This window comes from Candoia aspera, chromosome 5 (genome assembly GCF_035149785.1).
Source record: "Candoia aspera isolate rCanAsp1 chromosome 5, rCanAsp1.hap2, whole genome shotgun sequence".
Lineage (NCBI taxonomy): Eukaryota > Metazoa > Chordata > Lepidosauria > Squamata > Boidae > Candoia > Candoia aspera.
In genome coordinates, this window is record NC_086157.1 from 65,395,930 (window position 1) to 65,418,793 (window position 22,864).

Consider the following 22,864-nt stretch of genomic DNA (forward strand, 5'->3'; position numbering starts at 1 on the left):
AGCAAGGTAAGCGGTACTGCTTGTTTACAGAACATTACTCTAAAAGAAAGATTCCAATTAAAACAATCAGAATAAAATGATGTGTGCTAGTCTTCAGCTGATGTAGTTTAGGGGCTCAAACCTCTTTGTTATGCTATGATTCTTGTGACAACAGATCTAAAGCAATCAGTAACATGGTTCCAGAACGTTTACAGTGCAAACCAGCAGGAACTATGAATAATTAAATATTTGGACATAAAACCAAAACTGCTGTGTAAAATTTTATTTTATTTTTTACTTTGCTATATTGACAATTTTATGCACAAATATTTTAGCGTAAAAATAGAAAATAATTGTTTCATGTAAAATTACCAAAACATTCAACACAAAAGGAAATACATAATTTGTAGAGCACATGTCCTTGAAGAGTAAAAATGTATGCAAACCCTCTATTTTACAAAAATTTGGGAATATACCATCTATATTTTTCTTCTCACAGCCACACAATGCCATTTGACATATAATAATCCATACCCTTGTACTGAAGACCTCAAATTAGTCACAGATTGTCCCTCACAAGAAATATAACAAAATATTTCTAAATTGTTTTATTCCTTTCAGTGGTTCTGTTATAAGCAAGGCTTAACATACATCAGCACTATAAACTGGAACAAATGTTACAAGTGCAGCAAACTTATAAAAGAAATACAATGAAATTTTAAAGTTATGAAAAAAATCCAATGTATATAAAAAAGAGGCCATATGCCATGTTCCTTACTATGGCTTATTCTATTATATGCATAGCTGAGAGAATATCTGTCATAGCATTAACTAACTTGTGATCAGACTAATCTGACTCAAAATGAACAGACTTGTAAATATGCATGAAGTAATCTGAGCTACATTGCTTGTTATGCGATAACAATCCTAAAGCGCATATTGGCAGAGAAAGAGTGACACTATCATATTTTTTTGCTCTTAATAAAGCAAATAAAAGCATGAATTCTTGATATACAATTCAAATGGACAACTCTTTATAATTATTGTACAGATTGGAGAAGAAAAAAGTATTCTAAAAAAGTTTGAAAAATAGCATAAAATGCTGATAGAATTTAAACTGCTATTTTGTGTTCTGCTAATATTGTACTTAACACCAGAGTGAATGGATTTAACAAGCCACAAGAATATCACATGCTTTCTTTGCCCAAAATGTTCTTTAAGCACTACAATATATTTCTGTAATTTTTTTTTAGTAACTTGAAAATGAGTTAAGTAAAACTGTGAAAATATACCTTGGAAATTAGTGGAGCTGTTAGAGTAACAACAACTGTAGACTAGTGTTCTTAGAACTAAGCCATATTGTATGATCATTGCTTATTATGGAAGCATGATGCTCAACTGAGTGATTTATTGATAAAGAATAAAGATCCTATTCAAATAGGCTACTTTTTCTGATTAAGTGAAACCGTAACTTTTAATGGCCTGAATTCATAATATTTATACCAAACAAATTGAGAGTAACAAAAACAAATATACCCATGAATGTGTTTTCCAGGCTTTATAAGTCAAAAGGATAAAAAAACACAGGTGCAAACAGTGCACTATTGTCAGCATTTCTGGATTTCAACTGGGTATAATTTTTAAAAATATTTTCAATTTACAGAACTATTGCTTTTTCAGTCTGGATAATAAACACTTTTATTTTCAAAGCATTAAAGCAAAGCTTGGAAACCAAGTAATTTAAAGAAAGTATATTTTTTATTTTTATTTTTAACACAGCCATCTATGAAGTCACACTTCATTCTTTAATTCTGTTTCTCAACAGGAAGGGGCTTCTTTCTGTGATTAACTTAAGTCTTCAGTTGAAAGACAATTATAGTGCAAGTATAAAAGCAGGAACAGCTGATATACTCTGCAATGTAGATTAAACAAAGCAAATCTATTCTTTGGATGAGAGACAGATTTCAAGTTTTTAATCTCTTACAATAAAAATGTGGAAATCCTTTTTGTGCCAGACATCAAGCTTAACAAAATTTCTCAAGATAGTTAAGTATTTTCCCCTCAAATACACATATTTATCTACACATATCAAAATACTCATAATTGGCTTGTTGGATTTAAACTTGGATTTCTCTTTTCAGCAGTTACCTTACATTTTTCTTGTTAAGGGCCAAAGAAATCACTTTTTTATCAGTGTTTTTCTTACAACTTGTCATGCTTAAGTTATGATGAGGATTAACAGAAACTGCTCTAATTTTAGAAATCTCATAGCATCTGATATTTGAAGAACAGAAGTGCAGAGAACTAAATTAAAAAAAACAAAAAACCAACTGTTCTATTCTATGTGAATGCTTCACTTTAAGCTATGAAAAAAAAATCAGTGATATAGCATGACACAGTATCAACAGATCTTCAATTTCCTTATAATTCCCAAACTATTTTTACAACCAGTGTGTCTTCATATTGTAGAGCCTGTGGAGTGCCCTTAACATACATGAAATACATCTTTAAGTGAAAAAAGATCCAAATTTATGAGCGTTCTTTGTAGAAAAAACATGCACCGTATTGAATTGCCAATTAATAGATGCAGTTCTAATTTTAAAACCAGAAACTGCTAAGTGTAAAAGAATGCTGTAAAGCTTTTAGTTCCTAGTCCTCAGTTATCTTTTTCTGTTTGCAGAGATGCGGTCGCCAACGCAACTGCTGTGACTGGTTGTGTAATGCCATGTAGCTGCATCTTTGCCAGTTTCTTTTGTTCACACTCTGTCACCAATCGATTCAGTTCTGCTGCACTGTACCCAATGAGAGTCTTCAAGTCACACACAAACTTGTATACAAACCTTTTGCCTTGTACTTTGCAGATCATGTCACCATCGTAGTAATACCTTCATTGAGGAAAGAAAATAAAACAAAAAAACAATGAAAAGTAACTGAAGCTGGCCCATTTTTAAAATGTGTGAAATCTAGTCTTGCCTGTTCATTGCTGTAGAATGGATTATCATTTCTTCCTTGGTTCCCTCAAAATCTGTGCCAATTCAGAGACTACACAGTAGTCATAGATGCAGGTGGTACAAAACATAAACAGAAGCTCACCCATGTCATGTTAGATAATGTCCATTTCATTTAAATTTGAGCTTAGCCAGTCTTTATAGCTGTCAGAACTATGATTTCCTGCATATTCGATATACAGGAAGTCCTTGACTTATGGCCACAATACGGACCAGAAAATTCATTGTTAAGCGGTGTGGCTGTAATGTGAGCCATCACATGACCACACCTGATTTTATGAATATTTTTCCGGCAGTTGTTAAGTGAATCATGTGGTTCCCCATTGATTCTGCTTGTCAGAAGCTGGTTAGAAAGGTTGCAAATGGTGATCATATGACCCCAGGCTGCTGCAACCATTGTAAATACCTGCTGGTTGCCAAGGGCCTGAATTTTGATCACGTGATTGTGGGGAATGCTGCAATGGTTGTAAGTGCAAGGACTATTGTACATCACTTTCTTCAGCACCGTCATAACTTCAAAATGCTAAATGAATGGCCATAAGTCGAGGACTACCCATATATCACTATGGGATTATTAAATACTGTTGCAGTTCAAAGATACAACATCAAAGCAGGGACTGCAATATTCAAAGAGCCCATGATGGTAATTCTGTGTATCTTCATATGTACTGGCACCGTGAAATACTCCAGTGTTCATACACTGGAGAACATTTGGGAGAACTGGGATACAGTGGATGTAGAAAAATGTGATAGAAAATAAAAAGGAACAGGTCATCTTAAAGTGTTTAGCTTGACAAAATATTTTAAGTTGGAAAAAAAGAAAAAGAAAAATTGTAGATCTAACCCAAACACTCTTTTTTGAAAATATGTGGCCATTTCTATAAGCTATTTCAAAGCTTTCGTCTTAAGTGAGAGGAAAGTCACTGTTTCTGATTGGAGCAACCTGTAAACCCTATAAGCAAATTTGCAAGCAAGCAAGTAAATAAATATTTAAAATGAACAAGCCATATATTTGGAATATCTTCATAATGAGCAACAAAGTTTGAAGCTTTTTTTAGTTAAAAGAAATATCAAAGGATTTTACAATATTGGAAAAATATTTTCCCATTGTCATAATAGTGTAATTTGAAACCACCAATTACAGCAATTGGAATTATACTGAGGATGGAAAGAAGTACTTCATTACAGAATACATGGTTTATAAATAGGATGCACCATCACATACATTTCTCTTTGGACACCTCTGCCTTCTGGAACCATGTTTCTCCTGAAGTTCACGTGGCCCCAACTCTGTGGCGTTATTGGAAGACCTTTTTTTTTTTTTAAGGAGGTCCTGTGACAGGATGGTTTATGACGTACTTTTTGATCTATGTTTCTTAAAGGGCATAACTGATTTTGCTGTTTCCTCAACATGGTCTTAGTAATCTCACTGTTATTTCTTTGATTTGTCTTTCCTTTGTTTTTATTTTAATCTTAATTATTTATATTTTATAAGCTACTGAAGTGAATAAAGAGGATGGCCTTGAAGGACAGAGGCAAGATTTGCTATCAAGGCAAGAATCAGATAAACTTGAGCCCAGCCCAAGAAAGGAATTTGCAAAAATGCTTCAGACAGACCCCCCCGCCCTCCCTTCTCATGAAGGTAGCATATTCAGACTTGAAAGATTCTGTTACAGGCTTCCAGTGGGGAACATAGCCGGCTGAACAGCCTCGTCTGTGAGCTCCGGACAAGATCTGACAACGTGGGTTTTTTTTTTTTTTTTTTCGGGCTCAGGCTTTTACTTGAAGCCCAGAGCTTTTTTGTGAGTCTAGAAAAAGCTCGGAATTATCCCATTTTGTCCTCCAAAATGTTGCCTCACAGCCTGAGAGTCGCAAACAGTGAAGACCTGGTAAGAGACGATGGGAGGCTGGGAAGCCATCATGTCCAGCCTGCATTTGTAGCCTTGATGGACATTAGGTCAAGGCCCACTTGTAAATCACACAATTTATATTTTTAAGTTTTCTTACCCTAAGAAAGGCTTTCTACAAGAAAAAGCAGATTTTCTTGGTGCCTATAGTTATTTCTGGATAAACTTTAAAAAACCTGTTTACTCTTTGGCTTATTTCCAGTTTAATTTTAAGATGGGCTGAGAATAATTAATCATCTTCCCGTTACTATTTTTGTATTTAATTTGAAGGACTTAACTTTTTCCTACAGGTTGAATTTGCTGCTTTGACTTTTCATTTTTTGGTTCACTCTCTGTAGTTGCTGGTTAGCACATTTTTTTCTTTGGCAATTTTATTTAGTAACTTTGCAAGCCTTTTATTAACTTGTTAGCTCCAATCTGCCTTAGTTAAGTATCTAGAGGGTGCCATAATCTACTGCCTGAAACATGGATGACCTTAAGGAAACCTTTGCAGAGTTTCATTCTGATTTCAAAGAGATTTTCTATGACTCTCACCAAGCCTTTATGCAAGATATTCAAGATACTGTAGAAAATATCAATGCTAAAATATGTCAACTGGCTGAAGATGCTCTGAGGGGAGACGCAAAGAAGTTTATCAAGAGGAAGATTTTTTTCCTGACAGGGAGAATGATTTCTCTGAAGAAATGCCAGACGACAAACATACTTTGGTAAAGAAGGAGTTAAAAGTTTAACTTGCAAGATACTGTCCAAGCTGTTTTCCTGAAGAATTATTTTGAGAACAAAGCTATTTTGTGTGGGAGGTTCTCAACTGAGGAATTTGATTTTCTTTTAAGTGGGGCAGTTGGACTGTTTAATTTTAATTTTATTATGAAAAATGCCTTAGGCATAAGATGGAGACAAGTAACTCTGGTATATTTTGATGTAGGATAAATTAAGATTATGTATTTGGATTGATATTAAGGTTTGTATGATTCCATTTTTCTTTAATGATTTAATGTTTGCTTTTTAAAAAGATTTATAAGGTGTAAGTGTTTGGTTTTAGGTTTAATAGGGTTATGGTTGCTATAGTATTATTAAGCATAAAAGTAGATAATTTAAATGTTTTCATAATCTGACTTTTATTATAGTGGCCAGAAGTGTATAGAATAGTGGCAGGAAATAAATATTTAAATAAATGGGTTCCTTTTTGGGGGGCAGGGAGTTGATTTAGAGGTTTATATATTTTATGTTTATTTTTCTTTACATATAAGGGGAAATAGCAATTGTCTTTAGTGATTTTTATAATGTGTTTATGGAATGATTTATAGAAATAATATTATTTTGGTTAGATCTAGAGTAAGGGATTAATTATGGAAATTACCGTATATTCTTGTTGTTGAAAGTTGAAAGTCATCTTGTGATTTCTTAAAAAATCTTTTTTCATTTTCTGTTTCTTCACTTTTTTTTCTTTTTGTAGTTTTTTTCTTTTTTGTAGTTTTTATCTTTGCTTTATACTTAATAAAATTCTTATTTAAAAAAAAAGACTTGAAAGATTCTGTTACTAAAGCTGTTCTAATAAAAGTAGCTTTAGTCTGCATGGTGTCTGTTTCTTGTTTCTAGCTGACAGTTACCTAAATTTGCAATTGTGACTGAGGTGACTTATAAGTGAATAGAATGAATTTAAAAAGTAAAGTAACAGATAGCAAAATTGAATTTTACTATTAAGGAATAACTTTGTTTTCTAGCACATGTCAATTTCGTAAGATTCACTAATTTCTGCTCAATCTCATATCCACACTAATATATTATTTTAATTACTCTGTCAATATACTTAGATAATATTTTAACACAAGATCCTTGCACAACACACATTTCTAAATGTATATATGTTTGAAAACATTTTTCTATAAATGCATTCAATATGAATTTTCTTTATTTTTGCGAAGAACTTCATTACAAATTCAGTGACATGGAAAATTCAAAGAGTCTTTATATTCCAATTGGCATATTATTTAGGAGTTGCTGAATATTTGACTATCATTCCTCAGTGACAAACAATTGAGATTTCAACATCTTAATCCTCAGGTTGTGAATGAACTGGTAACTGGCAACTACTTTGTTAGAAAAAGAATATGATCTATTAGCATACCTATATTTCCATATAATAATGTAAACATATCTGGATACAGGAAGGGGTGAGAAGGCATTTCATCAGCTCTGCTGAAGTCAGCTGTAACAGGTTCCTCCTCTGCTTGAACTGTTTTGATGTTAATTAGTCATTTAATTTTAAAAACTGAATCCAAGTTGCTTTTTTCTTCTTTTTTTATGTTGCTACTTAGATTATAAGCCTCTAGGCAGGGCCTGTAAACATTTTATGGATTATATGTCTATTGTTCTAGGAGAACTTTCATCTGAAAAGCAATATAAAAATGCTATAAAATTGATCAAGAGTTTTTAACTTACCGTAAAGCACGACTGAGTTTTTCATAATTCATTGTAGGCTTATTTTTACGTTGTCCCCATTTCTGAGCAACTAGCTCTGGTTGATTTAGTTTAAACTCGCCTTCATCACCAACCCATGAAATGCAATCTCGGGCATCTTTATCAGTCAGAAGCTCAAGCAAGAATTGCCATAACTGGATCTGACCATTGTTTCCTATTATGATTAATATGCAAATATATATGTATATATAAATAAAATAAAATATTTTCATCTTCCTATAAAGCTAATATGCAGCAGAGTAATAGAATAAAATAGTAAAGACAGAAAATTTAGGCAACTGTGTACAGGTAATCCTCACTTACCAACCACAATTGGGACCGGCATCTGTTGCTAAGTGATGCGGTCACAAAGTGAAGAGCAGTTGGTAAGCAAAAACTAACTGTAATCTATTATAAAAAGAAGAAACAAATGTAACAATAGGAAATCTTCATCAAGTTTATTAAGATCAACTAAAATGTGGAAGAAGCAACCAAGCTTTTTGCTCATTAAAACTCTACAGGTTAGAACTCAAGTATAAAATATGCTTAAATAATTTTACAATTTATATCAGCCTTCCATAATCTGGGCATGCTCCACAAATTAGGACTAACTTCTCCAGCACCACCATTGCTGAAAATCATGGGAGTAGATGTTCACATATCTGCAGACCAGCCAGGTTGAAGAAGACTTAACTAGCTCAATTTAAATATTTTCTTAATTCAAAAGCTTGTTTTTCAACATTTTAGTTAATTCTAACATTGTACTATAATTTATTTATTTCTGAAGTCCTGCATTCTAATCCTAATTTACAAAATTACTTAATAAAACTGTTTAGTACTGTTTGTAAGCAATCAGCTCACAAAAGCTTATGCCTCTTAATAAAATTTGTTAGATGGTAAAGGTGCTACCAGAGTCCTGATTTTTTTGTCAGCATAGATTAACATGGCTCTCCAACATTTCCTATGATATACATGTATCAAGAAAATTCTTGAAGAGTCTTGCATCAAAATATAAACAAATTTAGTGAGAGATAAGATTAAGCATGCTTAGGATTGAAACATTAGTTCTGAAAGATTCATTCACATTATTTCATTAAATAATGGAAGTGAAACTATTTCAAACTCAACACTTTCTAGGAGGCAACCATTAAGCTACACTGAAAATAAAAAAATCATAATTCATAAATAAATAAATAAATAAATAAATAACTCGGCGACTCAGCCCTGCTCTCTCTCTTTATTGGAGAGAATATCTAGTTTCTCAGCCAAATATGAATGTTAAAATACAATAATATAAAGTGTGTGTCTTTATATAGTTTTATATTTCTAGAAATTACACTTCATTTTTACATTTTTTTCCACAAATGCTTGGTGATGTACTCTCCCTTTAACTTTAAACTCATTGTCTTTCTTCAGAGTAATAATTGAAACATTTGCTTTTAGAAAAAAAAATACCTGTTCTGTTACCAGGTGAGCTTCTATCTTCCCCTGAAATCCTTGGAGCTCTTTGTACTTTTGCTGCCTTTGCACTACTATTAATGACTTTAATGGTGGTTGGAGTAGAAGGCTGAACTGAAGCTGGAATAATTTGCACAGCTACAGAGGACAAAACATGAAACAATAAAGTTACAAATAACAAAACACATACAAAATTGCAATATCTGACCATAACAGAGAAGACTTCTCAGGACATTAGACATTTTTGATGGACAATGCATAATGTTCTCCTTAACATGCTTTAATAAAAAAGAAAAGGAATATATAAAGGATCAGCAAAATAACTCATATTTTATATTAGAAGCATTATTTCCTAATCCTTATACCTGTAACCTGAACTCTACACATAAATTAAAAATGGGACTTAAATGGAGACATTTGTGTGAAAATACAAAATGGATTTGTTTGTCCCTTGCATACATACTTATATGCTGATCAGTATGCAACTTGTGCATTACCATTTCTATGAGGAGTTACTACTGTTTGCTCCTGAACTAAGTAAGAACGTAGAGGACATCTAATATAAACAAATAAACAAAGAATCCTTCAAGTTGAGCTTAACTCCTGGTGATTTTATGGGCATATCCATGCACTTTTCTTATGAACAGTAATGAAGATATTTGCCACTCCCTTCTTTGGGGATGTTTTTTTCAACTTCACAGTCCAGCCTACAGTCCTGTTAATCCCTGGTGTGTCCCACCTAAATACTAACCTGCTTCACTCCCAAACTCAGACAAGATTCATTTGAACTTAGTGTGTCTGAGGAAGCAAACAGGGTTCTCTCAGAGTGAGTTCTGCCACTGTGGCCTATATCCATACCTTTCTTGGCTCCTTTGGGTAGCTAGGTGGGGTGTGAGCTGTTAGATCAGGGAAACTATCAATATTTCTTTGAAAATCATGTTGCACCCCCTCTTGAAGAAGTCCTCCTTAAATCCAGTGGTTTTTGATAACTTCTACCTTGCTTCAACTTTCCATTTTTTAATTTATTTTTATTTATTTATGTATAAATTCATTCACCGCCCATCTCCCCCTCATGGGGGACTCTGGGCAGTTTACAATAAAATTCAGTTAAAATTTTAAAACCATTTCAGTACAACAATACAATAAAATAAGAATACAGTAAAATCTAAGTGGCAAGAGATTTTAATCAGTCCATGAGTGTAGCAAGCCCATCAAAATCACTTAGGGTGCTAGCCATCCCCAAGTATAACTATTCCCTCTCCCATTCCAAGCCTGCTGACAAAACCAGGTCTTTAGTCTTTTTCGGAAGTCCAGGAGCGAAGGGGCCTGTCGGACCTCTGGGGGAAGGATGTTCCAAAGGGCGGGAGCTACAGCAGAGAAGGCACGCTTCCGAGACCCTGTTAGATGAAATTCTGTTATAGATGGGGTCTGTAACATGCCCTCCCTGCATGACCAGGTGGGGTGGGTCGATGTAATAGGGATGAGACAGTCCCTCAGATATCCTGGTCCCATGCCATGTAGGGCTTTAAAGGTAATAACCAACACCTTGAATTGGATCCGTACTTTTGGAGAAAGTACTTGAGAAAACAATGGTGGCTCTGTTCCAGAGTCCTAGAAAAAATTGATTATCTATATCTGCCAATTAGAATTCAGACTCTGTCATAGAATGAAAATGGAGTTGGTTGTTCTTGATGATGGCCATCAGGATCTGGATGAAGGTCTTGGTCCTACTGGATCTATTACTGATGTATTACTGGACCACCTAAAATGAATGTGAGTTGGAAACACTGTTTTGCAGTGGTTCTGCTCCTGACTGGGTGGTTTCAGCTTGTATTCATGGAGTAACAGAATTGGAGGCCTAATATACTAGTATATTATATATATTAATATATAGTATATTTACTCCAATATGGGCTCTCAGCTTTTCCCAGTTCCCACAATATCCCATCTTAATATAGATGTTAATTCATTAACATCCATATTAAGCTTCTTGGGGAGGTCATCCATCAGTTCAAGTCAGCTGATGACAAATAGCTGTACTGTGCCACCCAAGGGCAAACCAGTGAACCGAAGGAAAGCCTGAACCAGTACTTGGAGGCTGTTGGGTCTGCATTTGGCAAATAGGCTCAGATTAAATCCCTCCAAGTTGCTGCACATCAGCAAATGTCCAGGAACACTGGGCCAAATAGTTATTCTAGACAGTAGTAGTAGTTACTCCCCAAAGGAGTTGGTGAATAACTTGGGATTCTCCTGGACTCATGGCTGCTGCTTTAACATTAAGTGGAGGCAGTGGCCAGGGGACCAGCTTTTGTGGTATATCAGTTACAGCCCAACATCAGCTAAAGAGATTTGGTGTTGATAACTGATGCCCTGATATACACTCAGACAGATTACTGTAATTTTCTCTATCTATGGGAGCCTTTGTAGACAGTTCAAAAGCTACAATTGTTCTAGATTACAGCAGTGAGATTACTGATGCATCAATTCCACTACTGCAGTCTATCACATCTCCTGACATTGCTTCACTACCAATAGGCTGCCAGATCCAATACAAAGTGTTGGCAATGACCTACAAAGCCCTATGCAGTATAGCATTACCAGAATTGAATCAACCTATGCTGTAAGAACATCTCAGAAGATTAATAAAGAGTATTCCTTCTATCTGAAGTTAGAAGAACATGAATGAGACAACAGTATTTCCCTATGGGACCACATACTTTAGAACTCTTTTCTCCTGGCAGTTTCCTTCCCTTATACAGTTTAGAATATCACTGAAGACTATTTTATTTTCCCAAGCCTTTTTAAAATCATTTTTAATGTGTTACAACCCTCCCAGATTCTTTTTATTTAGGCAGGCTATAAAAAACTGTAAAATAAATGAATCAAGATAAAGTTGAGAAGGTGCTACTACTTACTGAGACCTATCTGCTAACAGTTACATCTAATGTACTTCCATGAAAAAGAGACGAACTGTAGTGACAGAGCCTTTAAAAAACTACTTTACCAAAATAGATCTGCCCAGCTAAACAGAAAGCATTCTTTACTATTATGGGTCTCTATACTGGGGTCTCTTTTTTTTTGGGGGGGGGGAGTTTCAATAAAATATTAACTTGGCTGTTCAGCAGTAACATAATTTTAGCCCAAGTTTAAAAATAGGAACATATCCAGCAGAATAGTCTTTTCTCAGAAAAAAAAAAATCAGTTTAATTTCACTTTAGATACTTTAAATCACAGCTTTAACTTTTATGAAAACTGCTTTTGTTTTTAGAATTTAAGGTCTGACTCTGATTAAAATATTTTTCTTTCATAAGTCAAAGAATGACAACTTACGCTGATCAATAGTAACTGTTGCTATTTCTCCAGAGTGTTCCTGGCTAGCTAGTACATCTGCAATAGATCATAAAGACAAATTTTTGCCATAAGAAAATGCTATTACTGTTTGATCAACAAGGAAAGAAATAAGGATACAACAATTTTATGAATTATAAATTGAGGGTATGGACAAAAATAGTTTTTGTTTGTTTGAAGCCAGAAGAATTCATCACATTCTGTATGTTCTACCAAACTGTTTCAAGAGAGCTATGGTTTGGCAGAACTGAAACCTTAAATGCTTTGATTGTTCTGAGTTTCAGACAAAAAAATCTAGGCAAGGCAAACAGGGCAAGGCTGGGAAGCATTTCTCCCTCTGCCCCCTCTAAAGCTCTCAGAATAGCATACCCTACTAGCCTGCCTTCCCAACTTTCCCTTCCCTATTTCCTCCAGCAATATCCCAGCACGCATATCCCACCAGCCAACACCCTTATTTTTCAGCACTTTTACTCCTCCTCTCAGCCAATGTCTCAGCACAGGATATTCCACTGCTCTGTCTGCCCCTCAATCTTATAGGCATCTTCCCTCAGCCATTATTACTGCTCATAGCCCACCATAACATATACTACTGGCCTGCCCATCCCCCAATATCCCACTGCCTTTCCTCCCTGTCTTCAGCTGCTACTGATGTCCCAGAGTGGCTTATCCTACCAGTCAATCTCCACCAATCTTTTCAGTGCCTTCCCTTCCCTCCCTCAACCTAACAATGCCCTTGGCTTTTTCACTGCTTCCATCACCACCACTTCTACCTGAACAAACTCCATGTTATTCCATATACAAGGACAAGGCAGCCATTTCATTCCGTGCATGGATCAAATAACCTGAAACCAGCTCTTCTGTACATGGAACATTTTGTACATCCTATTATAAATATACTGCAGTGAACAAAGATATTTTCTCATTTATATATCTATTATATTCATTATGTTATAAATTCTACAAGGCAATTTTGTTTCATACATTTTCTTTAAATACCCAGTTATTTTCACTAGTTACCTTCTGCTATTGAAAATGTTTCATTATGAATGGGGTATGTTTTTATTAAGAATAACACTGAGGGTGAGATGGGTTTATTTAGCTTTGCATGTTTGAGGAGGTGGATATTAGCTGGATTCCCAATAACATCTGACTGCCAAATAAAATCTACTGGGGTGGACTAGCTTACTGTTTCTTTGATTTGGGACTGCCATCTTTAGGAATCAGAGTCAAGCCTTCTCAGTCACTGGCCTTCTTCTGTGGAACAGCATTTGCCTGAATATCCTAATACAGAGCGCACACACAAACACACACACCAGCTTTTGGGATGGCCATGCAAACATGACTTTTTTACCAGGCCTTGGAAGCTGGCACTGTATGATCTACTCCTTCTTGCAATAGCAATTGTTTTGTGTTTGGTGAGTGTAAATGGATTAGATTCCCAGGCTTCTGCTGCTATATATTGCTAATTTATGAACTGTGGTAGCTATTATTTTATTGTAATGTTTACTGTACGTTCTGAATTCAATTTATGGTGGCTGGATATACTGTATGCTGCTTAAAGTCAGTTTCACTTGGAGCAGCTTATAAGCCCAGTTAAATATATAAACAAACAAACAAATAAATAAGGTATATTCAGTATCCATAGCATTATAGAATATTATGCATTTTATTTTTATTTAATGTCTGCTTACTTTTTAGTAAGTGGCAGCCTGAAATCTTTTAAAAATTGCACAATATTGTTTTATTAAATAGAAAAACATAAGCACTAAAATTTCAATTACAATATTAGAATAATTCTAGTGCTTTATAGTATCAGTATCTTTCAAATGATGCTAAGATTAATTTTTTCTGCTAAAAAACTGAAAGGATAGAAATGAATTCTTACAATTTCACACAGCTAAGTAGCATTTAAATTCACATTTCATGCATACATTGCTTGAGAACTAGAACATCCACAATGTAAAACTTTTTATTTATCTTTTAAAAAATACACTTGCTGAGAAAACTCACATACATTTTCGAAGAAGTTCCAGATGGCTCCAAAGGATTTCTCCTCGAGGGACTCTTTGGAAGAAATCTTCTTGGCTGAGGCTACACAATTCTCTTCCCGGAATGCTGAGAGTATTGAGGTCTATGTCCGTCATACTGAATTCCTTCATCACCCAAACAACCCAATGCAGTACCTGGTCAGTTGACCACTGTACTGGATCTACAAAAATACAAAGTATTCTTTTTTTCAAAAGCTGAAACTGTTATGATATATCCTATATAATGTACATTCTGCAAAAATAATTAAGTCATCATAAAATTCCAGCAGAAGATATTGTCATGAGCAGAAGCAAATGAGAATTAGTAGACTCAGTTCTAACACATCATTCATTAAAACTATAATTTCTTTCAGATTCTTATATAATTCACCACCTGAATCATCAGTTTTAGAAAAGAAAAACTTTTTAACCCACTGTTATCATAATAAACATAAAATAAATTAAAAATATATGTCCAAGAAAGTATTCATATTATCCTATGGAATATAGCCCTACTTCTACTCACCACGTGGAACAAATTTGGGTGAGGGCTACAAGGAAATAAAAGAGGAAGATCTATTGGGCAAATGGAAGCCTGGTTGTGCAACACCAAATTTAACCCTCAGTATTTAATTCATGATTTGCCAAGATTCTTTAAGACCAATACTTATGAAGACAATACAGTAAAGTATGTTTTGTATGATGAAAAGTATACTTCACAGGCTTTCTTTTCCTTTTGCCTTGTCAACCAAGGAAATGAAAGCTTTGATTGTAAATAAACCCCAAAGATGTAATAGAAAATGTAGTTGTCTCAGGTGATGCATGTGATTAAGTGTGTTATTAGCTATTCTGATAGCTAAGTATTAGCTATTCTGATTAGCTGGAATGTGCTAATGTCTTAAGACTTTTTTTTTTTTAATGCTATCAGTATATCAGGGTTTCTCAACCAGGATTCCATGGAACCCTAGGGTTCCATGAGAGGTCACTAGGGGTTCCCTGGGAGATCATGATTTATTTAAAAAAATATTGCAAATTCAGGCAACCTCACATTAAAGAGGTAAGTTTCATTCTTTATTTTTAGTTTAAGAACACTGTTAATGTATATATATAGGCCTACACATAAACAAATATAATAGTTTTGTTAAGTTCTGGCCTATATTTGAGCCTGAATGTGCAGGGGTTCCCTGAGGCCTGAAAAATATTTCAAGGTTCCTCCATGGTCCAAAGGTTGAGAAATGCTGCACTGTATGTTTTCAATAGATATTAAAGCTGATAGAATACATATAGTTTGGTGTCATAGCATATTTTTTATATGCAGGTCCCAAATTCAATCTCTTGCATATCCAGATAAGCTAGAAAAACTCCTGCCTGTTGAAAGCAACTGGATAGACAAAAGAATGTTTGATTCCATTTGTGGCAACTTGTTATAATTGAACATATTTTTGTAATCTACAAAATACATAAATCTAAACAGAACTACTTGCAGTGGATGAAACGGGAAGACCAAAACAATATTCTACTGTATAATTTGTTTTACAGTTGCATGCAGAAACAGAACAATTCAGCATTCCCCAGAATGTTCCACTCTTCTGCCATAGTAAGTGAGGTCAACTCTATCCCTACGTATTTTCTGGAAGTCCCTAAGACCTGGCTATGTCATCAGGCCTAGGAATCTCAGGGGACAGGTGAGATATTGAGGTGGCTCCCTTGCTGATCTGATCTCTTGTGGGTTTTTTAAAAAAACTTTTTAGTATGACTGTGTTTGGCATGTTTATTGTTTTATATTTTTTGCTGTACACTGCCCAGAGTCAATTCTTGTGAGATGGGTGGCCATATAAATTTAATAAATAAATGCATAAAGCACTGACTTGGACTTTGCAGGAGTGGTTGACTAATTTTATGGAAATAATTTTTCCACAACACAAAGTAGTTCATGGTGTTTTAGACATGTCCTAAAATGGCATGTTCTAGAAAGCTTACTTCTGGATAACTACTAAACTCAGATGACCATATCATCACGTTCTAAGAAAAATGAGATATATAGAATAATGGATTTTACACATCCCCGTTTCTTGTCATTTAATGATAAAATGTCTTACCATAGGGTATCCCTAAGCGTTCTTGTTCTTTACGGTACCCTTCTAATGCTGCAGCCCATCGGGTTACTTGTTCAGATGTTTCATCAGATATGGTAGTAATATGCTTAGTTCCATCTAGTGTTATTACTTGAGTTTCTTCAACAAGGTGTGCTTCAGTTTCAGTATGATGGGCATCTGGATCAATCACTACCTCAACTGTTTCAACTGGCTTTACAATTTCAAGGATGTTTAACTTTGGGTCCATTCCTATGTACAGAAAAGGAAAGTGAATGAGCATACAAAAATAGTATTTACAAAAAATTAAAGTACAGTATCTATAACTTAATATTCCAATTCAATATAACATAACAAACAGGATGGTTACTAAAATTGCCTCTACAAATGCAGTTCTGATTTTTAAAAAATCGTATGTTAAAAAAAGTTATAAGCATTTATTCTCCACAATGGTAAGATTCATTTTTTTTAAAAAAACCATAATATTCTTCTATGAACTAATTAGCAAATGATTTTATTTCACAGTCTTTTCAAAGTTATAGTATATCTCCCAAGAAAGAAGTGAAGGGGAAACAAGTGAGAGAGGAAGTATTGATGCCCCATGATTCCTTCATAAGCTGCCCACAGCTATCTCAGCTCCCCATTATGGAAATTAGGAATTATTAAGAACTGATACCACTTCTTTCTTCTTTCTTCACCCCCTTGTCTTTCTATTTGCATCATTTTAGATTGAAAACCTCTTCTTGATTAGATAATCCTTAATGGTTTACCTTGCCTCGATATTACTTGAACACTAAGCTGCACAGTTCCATCTGTTTTGACTCCTTGATCAAACAGACTACGGTCTGGATCCAGCTTGATAATGAAAGGAGATTCAGAAAATCAAGAAGTCAGAATTAATAATAATCAACATGAACATCATTTCTTATCAAGTTATAAAGAGGTACTGACTTTTCAATAAGCATGTGAAACCATTATTTCCCAAACACAAATAACAAAGCTATCAAGTATTCTTTTAAAGATGTATGAAGGTATGTATGCATGTATTTGTACACATACATACACACCACTATATTATATGATAATACTGCAAAGAGTCATAGTGAATATAATTGTTTGACATGTCAAAATTGTTTCAGATAAAAATACAGTTTTTTTTCCCCCCCAGGATACAATAACCTTTGTTCTGGACGTTTGTTGAAAATAGTTAGCATTTATGCTGCACAGTACTACTTATCCTCCATACAGGTGTCTAGATATTCCTGTGTTTTCAGTTAAAAAAAACAACTGTTCCCCTCACTTACATACACAAAAACATGTGTTTCATCTGAGTAAATCAAAATTCTATCCTTTTCTTCTGATTTATTCGTAAGCAAACAGGAATTCATTTTGCATCAGAGAACAATCTGTTTCCAATATCAAAGCCAGAACTTTCATCTACATGCAATACTATATTCCATAAACTTTAGCATTTCACATTTAAAATAGGCTAGATTACTTGCCACAGTATTTTAGATTTCTCATATATCTCTGACCTTATATTCTGTATTCCTAAATAAATACTTTTTTTTTTTACTTTCCCTTAAGTTATTCAAAAACTCATACAATAAAAGGTAGCAACTGGTTTGATAAATGTATCAGATATCACAGAGGCGAAACATAAACAGCATGGTTGAAAAAAACTGTTGCATTGTATAACAGAAGTGTGCATGAATCGATGCTTGACTGTCTATATCCTTTCGTGAAATAACAAATTATTCCAACTTAATGCAAGTAATAATGTATCTAAGAACAAAATATCTACCAAAAACATAGAGAGATCAGAATAACTTTACTCAGTATTTAGATTTATATCCCACTTAAAAAAAAAACACCTCAAGACAGTGTACATATTGTTCCCTCCTCCTATTTTCCACACAACTATGTAAGAGGAGTTGGGCTGAGAGAGGGTGACCAGTCCAGGATCACCTACTTGGCATCTGTGCCTAATGGACTAGAACTTCGTCTCTCAGTTTTTAATCCAGCACTTTTACTACTAAATCAAACTGGCTCTTAAAATGATTATTTAACGAATTTTAACCATACTGATTTGTGCTTATACCTGTATATCTTGCAGACAGATTTCATGTGCTTCCAAAAAACACTGAAGTCTTGGTTCCAGCAGTTTCTTTAGGTTTCCAACTGGTTCATTGATATCAATAGCCTGACTTACAAATTCTGCAGTAGTGTAAGTCTGTTCAACAATACTGAAATGAAGAATTAAAAAAAAATTCTACTGTATTTTAAATAAAAATTGTTTCTAGAATAGATTTTTTTTAATTTGTTGGCCTAAACCTGATTTGACCATTTTTAAATAGTACAATAATATTGAATATCATCTCAACTAGAAGCACAGGTAGATTATTCATATGTAAATAACCAAATCAATGTCATTTCCAAATATTAAATGACTGATGACGTGAAGGTCACAGATGGATATTTGTTTAATGGAACTATTTATTTTTTTAACTGAATTCTGAAATCCACTAAACTAAGTGTGAGGCAAAAGGATTAAAGAATGATAACAACAGCAATTTCTTTTTCGAGTATCAGACCTGAATGGAGCTTCTTCATATAAAAGTGCATTTCTAGTTAACCCCATGATTTTGGAATTTTATGATTATAATTTGGGAAAGGTATAGTCTTTTTGCAAATCACTCAGGGATTTAGCATGAGATCCTCAAATGTTTTCTGTTGTTTCTGCTCCCCTCCCCATAAGGAATCTTCAAGATGAAGGACAAGGATGTGATTAAAGCAACAGCTCTACAGCAAAAAGACACATGAGAAGGAATAAGTGAATTCTAAGATACAAGCAGATTTATATCAATTGCAAAAATCAAAATGTGCCAGCTGTTGATTAGCCAATACTAATCCACGAAATTCTTGACTAGTATTTGAACTGGAATCTAAAATCAAGTCAACTCAATGAAAACTCTGTACTGACAACTATAGAGGGTGTTTATCTTTTCCCTATCAGTTAAATATTTTTTTATTACTTATTTTGTCATCTTAATAGAAATACATACTCTGCCTTTAAAGAAAATACTGCTTGTAGGGTGTTTTTATTTTATTTCAATTTTATAAACCATTTAATTTTTATGATACTCAAAAGTAACAAGGGGTGAGGTAGAAGAAACATTTGTTGCTTCAATTTGTTGCAAGCCTCAAATGTTCCTTGACCATTCCTAATAACAAATTTATGATGCTTTCTATCTCTCCTTCATCAAAGAAATCTCAGATAGTTACATTCTTAGAGTACAGCCAAGCAAAAAATTACTTCCATAGAACTTAAATGAACAGGAGTGTTCAGCTGGAATTTATTTTAACTTTCTTTTATTAATCAGAAAGGCAACTATAAAAAATAATCATGTATAGGGTCCTATGGAGTTCTTCTATATACCTTTCTTCAGTGCACTCTTGTTTCTCAGTTCCATCAATTTCTATTTCTATTAGTTCTTCTGCTTCTCTTTTAGTCATGGTTGAAATATTTCAGGAGATAGCCTGCAAATTGAAACACAGCAAACAGTCCATACATAATGTTAAAATTAAAATGTCATGTAACATATATTTTTACTATTTTATACACTCTGACAAAAGATATACAGTATTGTAGTGTAGCATAAAGAATGCATATTAGGAATATATTTTGTTGAGTGCTACTATGAAGCAATAATGGTTGATAATAATTCTAGTATTCCATTAAATGTAAAAATGCTGCTTTAAGTTGTTGTTGATGGGTGCTAAATAAATACACTCAAGTACTTCTAAGTACCTTTTTTACCTTTCAAACCTGAAGCGCTGCACAGGCCTGAAATTACTTATACAGTAAACAGAAATCTGTGTTACTTCTGTGTTAAAATTGTTTAGATACACAATATCTTAATAACCTCATATACTCTGGATTATTTTTAAGGAGATAATACTGGATCTTCTAGAAATCTTGTAATCTCAATTTGTTGCAAACCTCCAGTGTTGCCTAACCATTCCTTATACTAAACTTATTTTGTTTTCCATCTTTTTCCCATCAATTTCTGAGATATGCAGCATATATTATATTTACTCAATTCCAAGTAATCCATACAACATATGAATTAGAATTTTACAACTTATAAGAGTTACCTTTAATCTGCTTATATTTGCCAATTAAAATACACATTTTGAAAACATAGGGCTGTCCAGAACTTCAGACTCAAAGACAAAATGGTGCTTTAGAACACTGAGGGATACAAACACAGCATCTGTCTGCAAGTATGCAGCTCTTTAAACCAAATGCACCTTTTCCTCGGATCTCAGGGCAGCTTTGGAGGGTGGCCAAGCCAGCCTGGAAAAGGCATGGCTGCTCTAAGGAATGGCAGACAAGGTCCACCCTACCCCCAAAGTAACTTATTGCCTTCGTGTTGTAAATGCTCTAGTCCTACAGTTTGGGATTTTTTAAAATGTGTGTGATACTATACTACTTTCTGTTTCAAAATATCCAGCTTTGCCTCCCAGAAAATGGAAAAAAATAATTTCCAAGAATTCTAGGCTACATAGCAGCAGATATACCATTAGACTGTACAGCAAAGGCAGAGAAGAAAAACAAGACTAGGCATTTGGGGAATTCCACCAGATATCACTAGGGAACTTTATAATTAGGCTACCAAATAATGTACAGCTGAGTTAATCTTTAAAATAATTATAAATTTAAGACCCAACACCAGAGCTTTTTCTCCTTCCATGTTATCCAGTTTTCCTTTGAGCATCATTAGCTGTGTTCATAAGCAGTGGTAAGAATATTAATTTAGCCATGATCTACTGAATCAACCAAGAGGTTCACAAAATATAGTGAACCATAAAATAATCAAACTTTCTGGATGTACCTAACATGCCTGCTAAAATGTAACTGGCTAGTTTATGATCTGTCTGTCATTAGAACTCAACCATTTTAAGCCATGGGGCTGGCATTGTCTCACTACTGACACCTGGAAGATGCTCTTGGGAGCCTAATGAGATTGGAAGCTTTGGGTCTGAAAAGTTAAACATTTTTAAATAAAAACAAAGGGAAGTTACTTTGTTCTTTATAATGAAGAATTAATCTGGGGTAATTATTGTAGTCCTGACTGATCAAGAAATAGTGAAAGAGCATCAAACTCAAGGCCTGACATTCTTAAACATTTTGCCCCCTCTCCATCTATATCCTGCTATACCTGGTATTTGCTAAGAGAAATAAAAGTAATGATAATTGCTTCCAGACCAGTTCTCTGATATTCTTGGTCCTTTATCAAATTGAGGTCTTGTATAAAAGATGAACCCTACATGCACATCCACTAAGAAATTCCATGAACAAGAGAGTAGTTTATTTCTAGGGTGCATCATCAAAATTACAAGATAAGTAGCAACTGTAATGAAGAAATGCTGCATGCTCCTTGTCTCCAAAACATATTACAAGAAACAGAAAAATATAGATTATATCCTGAACAATATAACCCCCTTTTTGCCATAAGAATTACATGTTTCTTTTATCCCTAGTTCTCCCATTTTCATAGTGTTACTTCATTGCAACAAGCCTTACTACACTTTAAACAGCCAGTATAGTGTTGATATACTTGTCAGGTTACTTATAAAGTAACTTTTGTTATCAACTACGCGTATCCACATGAAGTCATGACAGCCTCTAAAGTTCCTTAGTCTGAAATAATTCCATACCGATTTTGACAGATATACGGCTGTAGCAGTTGAATGTGACTAAGATGAGCCGACAAGTCTACGACAGACTAAGAAAGAACTGCGAAACACCGAAGCCGGTGCAGAGCGTTTCAAACACGGAGATAGCGAGAACGTGTTTAAAATTATGGGAGAGAAAGGGGCTGCCGAATTAGTTGTGAAATTTGTTGTCAGGCTCCATCTCCGAGACACGACGTTGTCAGGAAAAAAAAAAATCAACCCATCCCTAAGTGAAGAAAAGGAAGGCGCCTGCCAGAGGGACTTGACTTTCGCCTGGACTCCCGAGATCTCGTTTTCCAATGGCCAAAAGAGGAGACGAAGGGGACGCAGGGAACCTTCCCGCCCCATGATTCGAGAAAAGAGGCAAAATCTTGCCAGGACGAAGAGGCGCCAAGGGAAAACCATTCCCTCGATCCAGGCCTTCCTCCGTCGCCCGCGGCGGCGCCTCCTTGTTGTTTGAACTCGAAACGGAAATGAGACTCGCGCCGCGCGGGGCAGAAACGGAAACAAAACACAAGAAGCGAGGAGGCCACGAGACCCCCCTCCCGCCCGGATACAGCGCGAGGCGCTTTCCTCTTCCCCCTCCCGCTCGCTTTCCTCCGAGCCGCGCGCCCCGGAGTTCGCGCTTGAAAACTCACCCGCCGCCACCTCAGTCTCCGTCACAAAAACAAACCAGCCCCACTGCGAGTGGAGCAGCACCGCTCCTTTCCCTTCTCCGCCGTGGCAGCTACGACGGTCCAACCAAGAAGCTTCTATTTTCCCTGACAGTCCTGGCGGGGAAGGGGGGGACCCTGAGCGGACTCCAACTCTGGCGGGCGAGCGGCGAGGCCTGAGCGCGGGGC

The 22,864-nt window shown here is 35.0% G+C and overlaps 1 protein-coding gene across 2 annotated transcripts; it reads right to left on the bottom strand.

Annotated features, from left to right (window-relative positions):
• Window positions 1-247: 247 nt before the first annotated feature.
• GABPA (GA binding protein transcription factor subunit alpha) lies at window positions 248-22,813 on the bottom strand. Of its 2 annotated transcripts, none has more exons than XM_063305462.1 (10): window positions 22,661-22,813; window positions 19,720-19,820; window positions 18,382-18,526; window positions 17,051-17,135; window positions 16,287-16,532; window positions 14,175-14,369; window positions 12,143-12,199; window positions 8,810-8,950; window positions 7,337-7,529; window positions 248-2,864 (listed from the first exon to the last, which is right to left on the bottom strand). In XM_063305462.1, the coding sequence occupies exons 2-10, from the start codon at window positions 19,794-19,796 to the stop codon at window positions 2,636-2,638; spliced, it is 1,368 nt and encodes a 455-aa protein (XP_063161532.1). In that variant the 5' UTR covers window positions 19,797-19,820; window positions 22,661-22,813; the 3' UTR covers window positions 248-2,635. The 2 variants fall into 2 exon arrangements, with proteins under 2 accessions (XP_063161532.1, XP_063161533.1); XM_063305463.1 differs by lacking the exon at window positions 22,661-22,813 and adding an exon at window positions 22,005-22,196.
• Window positions 22,814-22,864: the final 51 nt, after the last annotated feature.

Excerpts from the sequence above, each read along its gene's own strand:
- GABPA (XM_063305462.1), bottom strand. The coding sequence starts at position 19,796 with ATGACTAAAAGAGAAGCAGAAGAACTAATAGAAATAGAAATTGATGGA. Across the intron at positions 14,370-16,286 it reads ACGCTTAGGGATACCCTATG|ATCCAGTACAGTGGTCAACT; the intron begins GTAAGACATTTT and ends GTATTTTTGTAG. Across the intron at positions 12,200-14,174 it reads TCTGGAACTTCTTCGAAAAT|ATGTACTAGCTAGCCAGGAA; the intron begins GTATGTGAGTTT and ends GATCTATTGCAG.